Genomic DNA, 12,282 nt, shown 5'->3' on the forward strand with positions numbered 1-12,282 from the left:
TGTCCATTTAGAAGTATATCAACATTTCGGGCTGAAACCCTTCTTATGAAGAGGGTTTCTGGAAGAACAATGCAGATTTTCCACCATGAAAAGTTCCTTCTTACCCCTTTAACTTAGTTATTGTCACGTGTACAGGTACAGGGGAAAGCTTTTTTGCCTTCTAAGCCATTAAGTGCGGAAAGACAATACATGATTACATCCAAATTTTGTCCACAGTGGACATCCTTTTATTATTATTATGTTTTGTTAAAGCCTTTTATTATTTGGATTTTCCGAGGGTCAAAAAGAAGTTAGAACTAAATAATCCTCTCCGACTGATGGCCACAATTAAAACATTAGTAAGTCAGGTGTGGGGGGTTTTGTACAAAATAATGTCCATTTTGAAGTATATCTAATTGAAGTTTATTGGATGCGTCCTTATTAGATTACTGCTAACTTAATGCGACCTTCCACCGTGAAAATGTTCCCCACCCCTGCCTTAGTTTATTGTCACGTGTACCGAGGTACAGCGAAAAGCTTCTGTTGCGTGCTAACCAGTCAGCGGAAAGACAATACATGATTACAATCGAGCCGTCCACAGTGTACAGATACATGATAAGGAAATAACGTTTAGTGCAAGGTAAAGCCAGTAAAGTCCGATCGAGGATAGTCCGAGGGTCACCAATGAGGTAGATAGTAGTTCAGCACTGCTCTGGTTGTGGTAGGATGGTTCAGTTGCCTGATAACAGCTGGGAAGAAACTGTCCCTGAATCTGGAGGTGTGCGTTTTCACGCTTCTGTACCTCTTGTCGATGGGAGAGGGGAGAAGAGGGAATGGCCAGGGTGCGACTGGTCCTTGATGATGCTGCTGGCCTTGCCGAGGCAGCGTGAGGTGTAGATGGAGTCAATGGAAGGGAGGTTGGTTTGTGTGATGGTCTGGGCTGCGTCCACAATTCTCTGCAATTTCTTGCGGTCTTGGGCAGCACGGTGGTGCAGCGGTAGAGTTGCTGCCTCACAGCGCCATAGACCCGGGTTCCATCCTGGCTACAGGTGCTCTCTGTACGGAGATTGTATGTTCTCCCCGTGACCTGCGTGGGTTTTTCTCAGGCTGCTCCGGTTTCCTCCCACACTCCAAAGACGTGCAGGTTTGCAGGTTAATTGTAGCGACTGTAAATTGTTCCAAGTGTGCGGGGATCGCTGGTCGGCGCGGACTCGGTGGGCCGAAGGGTCTGGTTGGGTGCTGTATCTCTAAACTAAACTAAACGAAAGCTGAAATAAATCCTGAAGACACTGGTATTCCATTGTCAAAGGGTCAGCCAGCCAAATTCATTTGTATCACTTACATTAGGTTTGGTTGTCAGCCTAAGATATTACAGTGACCTCAGAGATAAATAGTTGAAACAAACGAGATTCAATAAATTAGAATCAATCCTAATCGTAAACTCTCATTTATTACTATCCAGACATGTCTTACTGTCTGCAATTTGTCACCAATATTGGTCCTGCCAGCCTCTTTGGGAACCTTCCTATACTTCCTATTTAGTTTAGTCTATTATGACCCTGGAGAGGGTCCAGAGGAGGTTTACGAGAATGAAGGGCCGAATGGCCTCCTCCTGCACCTATTTTGTATGTTTCTATGTAGGTTAATTGGCTTTGGTCAAAATTGTAAATTGTCCCCAGTGTGTAGTGGCCGTTTTTCCCCGCTGTATCACTCTATGACTCTGTGACGTACAGGTGGCTTTGGTTAAATTATCCCCAGAGTGTCGGATAGCGCTAGTGTACGGGGTGATCGCTGGCCGGTGCGGACGCAGTGGGCCGCAGGGCGATGTATCTCTAAAGTCTAACATCCACTCGGAGAGGGGAGAAGAGGGAGTGGTCAGGGTGAGACTGGTCCTTTACGATGCTGCTGGCCTTGCCGAGATAACGTGAAGTGTAGATGGAATCAATGCATGGGAGGTTGGTTTGTGCGATGGTCAAGGCTGCGTCCGCAACTCGCTGCAATTTCTTCCAAAGGTGGTCACACAGGTGGTGAAGTGGGCATACACCATGCTGGCCGTCATTGGCACTGGACCTTACACAAGAGTTTGGGCATTACGTTTCAGTTGTACAAAACGATGGTCAGACCACAGATGGGGTATTGTATTTGAGTAGAGTTGAGTTTATTGTCACGTGTACCGAGGTACAGTGAAAGGTTTTTGTTGCCTGCTATCCAGTCAGCAAGAAGACAATACCTGATTACAATCGAGACATCCACACTGTACGGATAGATGATAATTTTGGTCCCCTAATTTGAGGAAGGACATTCTTGCTATTGAGGGAGTGCAGTGTAGGTTTACAAGGTTAATTCCCGGGATGGCAGGACTGTCATACGCTGAGAGAATGGAGCAGCTGGGCTTGTACACTCTGGAATTTAGAAGGATGAGAGGATATCTTATTGAAACTTATAAGATTGTTAAGGGCTTCGACACACTAGAGGCAGGAAACACATTCCCAATGTTTGGGGAGTCCGGAACCAGGGGCCGCAGTTTGTGAATGGGTAGGCCATTTAGAACGGAGCCGAGGAAACACTTTTTCTCACAGAGAGTGGTGAGTCTGTGGAATTCTGTGCCTCAGAGGGCGGTGGAGGCCGGTTCTCTGGATGCTTTCAAGAGAGAGCTAGACAGAGCTCTTAAAGATAGCGGAGTCAGGGGATATGGGGAGAAGGCATGAATGGGGTACTGATTGGGGATGATCAGCCATGATCACATCGAATGGCGGTGCTGGCTCGAAGGGCCAAATGGCCTACTCCTGCACCCGTTGTCTATTGTCTATTGTCTAAAGGGAATAACGTTTAGTGCAAGATAAATTCACACTGTACCTCTTGCCTGATGGGAGAGGGGAGAAGAGGGAGTGGCCAGGGTGTGACTGGTCCTTGATGATGCTGCTGGCCTTGCCGAGGCAGCGTGAGGTGTAGATGGAATCAATGGGAGAGAGGGCTGAAGGTCTGATTTTGTGTTCCATAAAGTGAGTTTCTCTGAATCGATGAATTTGTTTATCCTATTCTCTGGTCCTTGAAATCCCTTTTGATTTCCAATAATCCAAAGATAATTTTCCACTTAACAAAATTAAATTGTTTAACAATTCGAACTGAGCAGTGTAAATAACACAGCAGCATGGGGAATTAAGTACTTAAAGAACTAATTATTAGACCATTCTGTTAAAAGATTACGAAATAAGTGTAGACAGTAGACATGTATATGAATGCGAGGTAAAAGTGCCAAGATGCTGCATTCAATGTAAAAATAGCTGGAGCGCCTCACAGCCCCAGAGACCCAGGTTCGATCCCGACAACGGGTGCTGTCTGTACGGAGTTTGTACGTTCTCCCCGTGAACAAGCGGTCACGGTGGCGCAGCGGTAGATTTGCAGCCTTACAGCGAATGCAGTGCCGGAGACCCGGGTTCGATCCCGACAACGGTCACTGTCTGTGCGGAGTTTGCACATTCTCCCCGTGACCTGCCTGGGTTTTCTCCGAGATCTTCGGTTTCCTCCCACGCTCCAAAGTCGTGCAGGTTTGGAGGTTAATTGGCTTGGTATCAATGTAAATTGTCCCCAATGTGTAAGAAAGTGTTAGTGTGTGGGGATCGCTGGTCGGTGCGGACTCGTAGGGCCGAAGGGCCAGTTTCCGTGCTATATCTCTAAACCTAAACTGAACTAAGTGTTTGTAAACACACAGCCTGATCGTACAATTGTGGAAAAACAGCTACAAAGTGCTGGAGTAACTCAACGGGCCAGGCAGCATCCTTTAACTTTTGGACATGCTAGAGGCAGGAAAAATGTTCCCGATGTTGGGGGACTCCAGAACCAGGGGCTACAGTTTTAAGAATAAGCTTTCAAGAGAGAGCTAGATAGGGCTCTTAAAGAAAGCGGAGACCTTCGAGCCATTCAATGTGATCATAGCTGATCATCCCCAATCAGTACCCCGTTCCTGCCTTCTCCCCATATCCCCTGACTCCACTATTTTTAAGAGCCCTATCTAGCTCTCTCTTGAAAGCATCCAGAGAACCTGCCTCCACCACCCTCTGAGGCAGAGGGTTCCACAGACTCACCACTCACTGTGAGAAAAATTGTTTCCTCGTCTCCTTTCTAAATGGCTTACCCCTTATTCTTAAACTGTGGCCCCTTGTTCTGGACTCCCCCAACATCGGGAACATGTTTCCTGCCTCTAGCGTGTCCAAACCCTTAACATTATATGTACAACTGTATCTTATATGTTTCAATGAGATACCCTCTCATCCTTCTAAACTCCAGAGTGTACAAGTCCAGCCGCTTCATTCTTTCAGCATATGACAGTCCCGCCATCCCGGGAATTAACCTTGTAAACCTACTCTGCACTCCCTCAATAGCAAGAATGTCCTTCCTCAAATTAGGGGACCAAAACTGCACACAATACTCCAGGTGTGGTCTCACTAAGGCTCTGTACAACTGCAGAACGACCTCTTTGCTCCTATATTCGATTCCTCTTGTTATAAAGGCCAACATGCCATTCACTTTCTTCACTGCCTGCTGGACCTACATGCTTACTTTCTAGACCTCCATACTTTCATAGGCAATGAAGTCAAGTCAAGTCCACTTTGTTTGTTACATACACATATAAGATGTGCAGTGAAATGAAAGTGGCAATGCCTGCGATTGTGCAAAACAACAGAACAGAACAGAACCAGTATTTAAAAAAAGACACAACAGTAAGTTAGTCCCAGATGAGATAATAGTTTACAGTCCTGACGGCCTGTGGGAAGAAACTCCGTCTCATCCTCTCTGTTTCCGCAGCATGACAGTGGAGGCGCTTGCCTGGCCGTAGCAGCTGGAACAGTCCGTTGCTGGGGTGGTAGGGGTCCCCCATAATGTTGTTGGCTCTGCACCTTCTAGTGTATAGGTCCTGCAGGGGGGTGAGTGTAGTTCCCATGCTGCGTTTGGCCGAACGCACTACTCTCTACAGAGCCTTCCTGTCCTGGGCAGAGCTATGGCCAAACCAGATGGAGATGTTTCTGGACAAGATGCTTCCTACAGCCCCAGAATAGAAGCACTGGAGGATCCGCAGAGGCAAGCATGGCATATGTTATTAAGGGAACAATAAACTAACAAACTGAAATGAAAAAGAGAGGAGGGGAAGATTACTTTCTCTTTATTCTGTTCCTCTCTAGTATTTGCCATCTCCACTTTGTATTAAAATGTGTTACTTGGGCTCCATCTCCTGGAGCAGGGTGGTATAAGCTGTCGAGTGCAGGAAGGAACTGCAGGTGCTGGTTTACACCAAAGATAAGACACAAAATGTTGGAGTAAAGGGCCTGTCCCACTTGGCAATGTTCTACATCTCTCTGTATCACCATCTATATCTCTCGTTTCCCTTTCCCCTGACTCTGGGTCTGAAGAAGGGTCTCGACACCAAACGATGCCGATTTCTTCTCCCCAGGGATGCTGCCTGTCCCGCTGAGTTTCTCCCGCATTCTGTGCCCATCTGTGGTATACATTGTCATTTCTCCCAGTTGCTGAAAGTCGCTCATTTTGCTAAGCGGAAAAAGGAATAGCAGTGAAAATAGATTCCAAACGAGCCTTTAATAAGAATATTGCATTTGTGTGTTATTAGTCAGGGTGGAAATAGTCAAAGACGCAGGGCAGACTGTAATCGCTTTTAAAACATGAGGGGGGGGCACAATGAGGCAGGCACATCTCAGACAGGGGTCGCCAACCTACGGCCCGCAGGCCTAATCCGGCCCGTAACCCAATGTCATCAGGCCCGGAGGATGATATTTTTTTACGACTTGGGCACTACATCCAGTCCTGGGGCAAGTGAGATGACCTGGGAACTACATCCAGTCCTGGGGCAAGCGAGATGACCTGGGAACTGCAGCTAGTCCCGGGCTGCTAGATTCTAGTAGCTGGCGACCTCCAACTGGAATCGACCTTGAGGGCTCACCGTGGTGACAGAGCCAGTGGACTTCCCATCACGGAGCGGGCCGACTTCGGAGGCTGTGGTGGTGCTGCAACATGGTTCACAAAAAATGGGGGGGATTGTCCCCCACCTCTCAAAACAGATCCCCCCCCCCCAAGAGGAGTGATAGATGGGGAGAGGGTAGGGCTGAAGATGTCCTGGTTGGGTTGCTCCTGGGCCTGGCTAAGCTGGCCATCCGCGAGTCAAGGCACCAGACACCAGGCACCAGACGGTGGAGGGCTCTACCTGAGCTGGCTGCCTGCCCCTTTTCCGGGGATACGTCCGTGCCCGGGTGTGGATAGAAAGGGAATACGCCCTGTCTACGGGCAACCTGAGGGAGTTCCGGGACCGCTGGGCTCAAACTGGGGGTGTGGATGTATCCTGGACAAGGATTGCAATATAGTCGTTTAGCAGTTGCTTAGCATATTTGGTCGTCTTGTATTATGGTGGTGTTTTGTTTCATTGTATTGTAAATACTATTTTAATATTTGAATAAATATTTTCGATTAAAAAAAATAATAATAATAATAAGGGGAGTGATAGAGAGATACAGCGTGGGAACAAGAACCATCAGCCCAACTTGCCCAGACACCGACCAACATGTCCCATCCTGTCCCACCCGCGTGCGTTTGGCCCACTCCCTGTCCTATCCATGTACCTGTCTAAATGTTTTTTCAACGTTGTGATTGTCCCAGCCTCAACTACCTCCTCCAGCAGCTCGTTCCATACACCCACCACCCTCTATGTGAAAAAGTTGCCCCTCAGATTCCTATTAAATCTTTCCCCTCTTGTTAAATCTACTTCTTCGGGTTATCGATTCCCATAAACACTCCGTGCATTCACCCTATCTATTCCCCTCATGAGTTTATAGACCCCTATACAATCACCCCTCATCCTCCAGCACTTGAAGGTATTAAGTCTTAGCCTGCAGACAAAAATTGCTGGGGAAACTCAGCGGGTGAGGCAGCATCTATGGAGAGAAGGAATATGTGACGTTTCGGGTCGAGACCCCTCTTCAGATTAAAATAGTAAATTCGTATTTTTGTGCTGACTGGAGTATCCACAATTTCCATGGAATGTCAAATAAAGGTTAGACAGTCCGAATCGGACAGGACTAGTGTACGGGGCGATCGCTGGTCAGTGCGGACTCGATGGGCCGAGGGGCCTGTTTCCGCGCTGTATCTCTAAAACCAAAACTAAAACATCGCAACGTTTAAGAAGCAATTGGGTGGGACAGGTTTAGAGGGATGCGGGCCAAACGCAGGCAGGTGGGACTAGTGTAGATGGGGCATGTTGGCCAGTGTGGGCAAGTTGGGCCGAAGGGCCTGTTTCCACACTGTAAGACTCCACAACTCTACGACTATGACTCAATAATTCAATCTCAACGGCTCGAAGGGCCGAATGGCCTATTCCTGCACCTATTGTCGATTGTCTATAATGTCTCTATTCCGTGGCAATTCTCTGCCTCATAGGGCGGTGGAGGCCAATTCTCTGGAGGCTTTCAAGCGAGAGTTAGATAGGGCTCTTAAAAGATAGCGGATATGGGGAGAAGGCAGGAACGGAGTACCGATTGTGGATGATCAGCCATGATCACATTGAATGGCGGTGCTGGTTCAAAGGGCCGAATAGCCTACTCCTGCACCTATTGTCTATTGTCCATTGACCTGTGTGGGTTTTTCTCTGAGATCTTTTGTCCGAGTTAGGGGATATGGGGAGAAGGCAGGAATGGGGTACTGATTGGGGATGATCAGCCGTGATCACAGTAAATGGTGGTGCTGGTTCGAAGGGCCGAATGGCCTACTCCTGCACGTATTGTCTATTGACCTTTGATTCTGAGTGTGGATGATCAGCCGTGATCACAGTAAATGGTGGTGCTGGCTCGAAGGGCTGAATGGACTACTCCTGCACGTATTGTCTATTGACCTTTGATTCTGAGTGTGGATGATCAGCCATGATCACATTGAATGGCAGTGCTGGCTCGAAGGGCTGAATGGCGTATTCCTTGACCCTTGATACTGAGTGTGTGTGTGTTTCTGACTACAGGTGCGCCTGGAGTGGCCGACGGATCTGGCCATCAACCCGATGGACAACTCGCTGTACGTGCTGGACAACAACATCGTGCTGCAGATCAGCGACAACCACCAGGTGCGGATAGCCGCGGGGCGGCCCATGCACTGCCAGGTGCCGGGGGTGGAGTACTCGCTGGGCAAGCGCGCCGTGCACACCACGCTGGAGTCGGCCAGCGCCATCTCCGTGTCCTACAGCGGCGTGCTGTACATCGCCGAGACCGACGAGAAGAAGATCAACCAGGTGCGGCAGGTGACCACGGACGGGGAGATCTCCGTGCTGGCCGGGGCGCCGTCCGACTGCGACTGCAAGAACGACGTCAACTGCGACTGCTATCAGACGGGCGACGGCTACGCCAAGGACGCCAGGCTCAACTCGCCGTCCTCGCTGGCCGTCAGCCCCGACGGGACGCTCTACATCGCCGACATGGGCAACATCCGCATCCGGGCCGCCTCCAAGAACAAGCCGCTGCTGACCTCCGCCAACGTCTACAAAGTGGCGTCGCCGTCAGAGCAAGAGCTGTACATCTTCGACGCCAACGGCACGCACCAGTACACCCAGAGCCTCATCACCGGCGACCATCTCTACAACTTCACCTACAGCAACGAGAACGACATCACGGCCGTCATCGACAACAACGGCAACACCCTGCGCATCCGCCGCGACCCCAACCGCATGCCCGTCCGCATCGTGTCCCCCGACAACCAGGTCATCTGGCTGACCATCAGCACCACCGGTGGCCTGAAGGGCATGACCGCCCAGGGCCAGGAGCTGGTCCTACTCACCTACCACACCTACACCGGCCTCCTGGCCACCAAGAGTGACAAGACTGGCTGGACCACGTTCTTCAAGTAAGGCTCCTCCTCCTGGATCAAATATTCCATCCAGGCACTGAGTTATTTCCCACTTGCGATGGTACTTACCAAAGATCCTATAGCAAGCAAGATAGACCACTCGACGAAAAAGACGTGGTACGGTCGTGGGCAGGTTCATGGGTAATTTGCAGCCCCATTTCCGTAACCGGCTGCCGTCTCCGCACCAAAGATCCCGTAGCGGAGCAAAGATACTAGTGCAGAGACGGAAGCCGGTTACGGAAACCTCCTCGTAGAAATCAAAGTTATTTGGTAAAAATCTTCTCCTCATTTTCAGAATTCTAATTTATGAACACAAACTGTTCCCCTTCAACGTTGATTACACTGCGAGTCGGGTCGGGTCGGGTCGGGTCGGGTTGGGTTACTGAAATGGATGGAGAAAAGGCCCACGTTCCGCTCCGTTGCGTACTACACGTCAGCCCATTGCATTTAGCAGTAGTGGTCTATCTTGCTCCGCTATAGGATCTTTGGTACTTACAGCGCGTAGACAGAGACAGCACCACTGGTGGTCAGGTCATAAGAATCAGACAACATGGACACAGCCCCTTCAGCCCAACTTGCCCATTGTCCATGCCAGTGGAGGTCGGTTCTCTGGATGCTTTCAAGAGAGAGCAAGATAGGGCTCTTAAAGATAGCGGAGTCAGGGGATATGGGGAGAAGGAAGGAACGGGAATAGGAGAGGGGATCTTATTCAAACATATATTATTAAGGGTTCGGACAGCTAGAGGCAGGAAACATGTTCCCGAAGGGTTTGAAGAAGGGTTTCGGCCCGAAACGTTTCCTATTTCCTTCGCTCCATAGATGCTGCTGCACCCGCTGAGTTTCTCCAGCACTTTTGTCTCCCTTCGATTTTCTACTCCCACTTCTACTCCCAGAGCGGGGCCAAGACGATTGGAGGTAGACACAAAATGCTGGAGTAACTCAGCGGGACCGGCAGCATTTCTGGAGAGAAGCAATGGGTGACGTTTCTGGTCGAGACCCTTCTTTCAGACTGAAGAAGAGTCTCGACACGAAACATCATCCATTCCTTCTCTCCAGAGATGCTGCCGGTCCCGCATTTTGTGTCCATCTTCAAATGATGTCACGTGCTCCAGACGGCTGTGCGGACGCATGATGACGCGCATGACTCTCGCGGGACCATCGTGCGTCCGTCACTACCGGCTTGTTGCGGAATTGACGGCACAAGTGGGACAGGCCCTTAAAGATCTACATTCTGCAAAGCATACCAGGCAAAAGACATTCAAATGTGCTATATAAATAATCCCATTTGGTTTACAAAAGATGTTAGTGAACAGATTTAGTAATGAGTCTGATAATTTGGGAACTTGCATGTGTGAAAACAGAGTAGAAAGACTCCCATATATCACACTGGCTGCATTCCAACTACTAAATCTGCTTCATTAAAAGCCTTGTACAATATGGGTGTGCGTGCATGGGAATTAATTTGAAGGTAAATGTTCAATGATGGTAAAGTCCAAGACGGTCTTTGCAGCAAGATTGCAGAAAATGTTCTTGCAGAAATGCTTCAGGGCCTGTCCCACTTAGCGAATTCTTTCGGCGACTGCCGGCGTAATATCAGTGTCGCCAAAAGATTTTGAACATTTCAAAATCCAGCGGCAACAAAAGAATGTTGCAACGCTTGAAATAACACCGTGCGTGGTCACGCCGCGAATTTTTCGGCGACCACATACGTCAGTCAATGATGCCGGCAGCCGGCGAAAAAAATCGGCAAGTGGCACAGGCCCCTTTAGAATTGTGTTCGTCTTCGTGGGTGATGGCCCAGGATGCGCGACCCAGCGCCGATCTTTGGCAAACTTCTGAAATCCCTGAGGTGGAACATTCTCCAAGACTGACGTAAAGCTCACCGTTTGACCGTTTTTAAAATTTAAGATGTTAAATGGACAGCTCGACATAGATGACCATGTTCCCGATGTTGGGGGAGTCCAGAACCAGGGGCCACACTTTTAAGAATAAGGAGTAAGCCATTCAGAACGGAGACGGGGAAACACTTTTTCTCACAGGGAGTTGTGAGTGTGTGGAATTCTCTGCCTCAGAGGGCGGTGGAGGCCGGTTCTCTGGATGCTTTCAAGAGAGAGCTAGATAGCTCCTATTTGAGTATAGGAGCAGGGAGGTTCTACTGCAGTTGTACAGGGTCTTGGTGAGACCACACCTGGAGTATTGCGTACAGTTTTGGTCTCCAAATCTGAGGAAGGACATTATTGCCATAGAGGGAGTGCAGAGACGGTTCACCAGACTGATTCCTGGGATGTCAGGACTGTCTTATGAAGAAAGACTGGATAGACTTTGTTTATACTCTCTAGAATTTAGAAGATTGAGAGGGGATCTTATAGAAACTTACAAAATTCTTAAGGGGTTGGACAGGCTAGATGCAGGAAGATTGTTCCCGATGTTAGGGAAGTCCAGGACAAGGGGTTACAGCTTAAGGATAAGGGGGAAATCCTTTAAAATCGAGATGAGAAGAACTTTTTTCACACAGAGAGTGGTGAATCTCTGGAACTCTCTGCCACAGAGGGTAGTTGAGGCCAGTTCATTGGCTATATTTAAGAGGGAGTTAGATGTGGCCCTTGTGGCTAAGAGGATCAGGGGGTATGGAGAGAAGGCAGGTACGGGATACTGAGTTGAATGATCAGCCATGATCATATTGAATGGCAGTGCAGGCTCGAAGGGCCGAATGGCCTACTCCTGCACCTAATTTCTATGTTTCTATGTTTCTATAGGGCTCTTAAAGATAGTGGAGTCAGGGGATATGGGGAGAAGGCAGGAACGGGGTACTGATTGTGGATGATCAGCCATGATCACATTGAATGGCGGTGCAGGCTCGAAGGGCCGAATGGCCTACTCCTGCATCTATTGTCTATTGTCTATTGTCTATTGTCTATTGTCTATTGTCGATTGAAAACAAAAAGAAAAAGAACAGGCGACTGCTGTCTGGCTGCCACCTTCACCGGGACAAACGAACAAGCAAATTCAGACTTATCACCTGGGCAGAGGATTCCAAACTCCCCCCCCCCCACACCCAGTCCCCCTTTGTTCTCCCAGCGGCTCTCACGACGGTCCCCATTGTCGTCCCCCCCACGCTCCACTTAAACTTATCTCCTCTAGTTCTCGATTCCTCTATTCTCCGAATGAAAATTGCCATCCTTTACTTTTTTTCCAGCCAGCTTGTTTTCCGCCCCCTCCACAAAAACATGACCCTCGACCCGGAGTAATGTGTGACTCCAGCACTTCCCCACAGATGCTGCCTGACCCGCTGAGTTACTCCAGCACTCTGTGAAACGTCACCTATCCATGTTCTCCACAGATGCTGCCTGACCCGCTGAGTTACTCCAGCACTCTGTGAAACGTCACCTATCCATGTTCTCCACAGATGCTGCC

At 49.1% G+C, this 12,282-nt stretch overlaps 1 protein-coding gene across 1 annotated transcript in view; it reads left to right on the plus strand.

Annotated features, from left to right (window-relative positions):
• Nucleotides 1-12,282, plus strand: part of LOC129714803 (teneurin-3-like) — a 282,436-nt gene that overhangs the window by 244,950 nt on the left and 25,204 nt on the right. Inside the window, 1 exon segment of the mRNA XM_055664649.1 lies at nucleotides 7,991-8,865. Within this exon segment, the coding sequence (XP_055520624.1) occupies nucleotides 7,991-8,865 (875 nt within the window).

The sequence above is a fragment of the Leucoraja erinacea genome, chromosome 41, assembly GCF_028641065.1.
Source record: "Leucoraja erinacea ecotype New England chromosome 41, Leri_hhj_1, whole genome shotgun sequence".
Taxonomy (NCBI): domain Eukaryota; kingdom Metazoa; phylum Chordata; class Chondrichthyes; order Rajiformes; family Rajidae; genus Leucoraja; species Leucoraja erinaceus.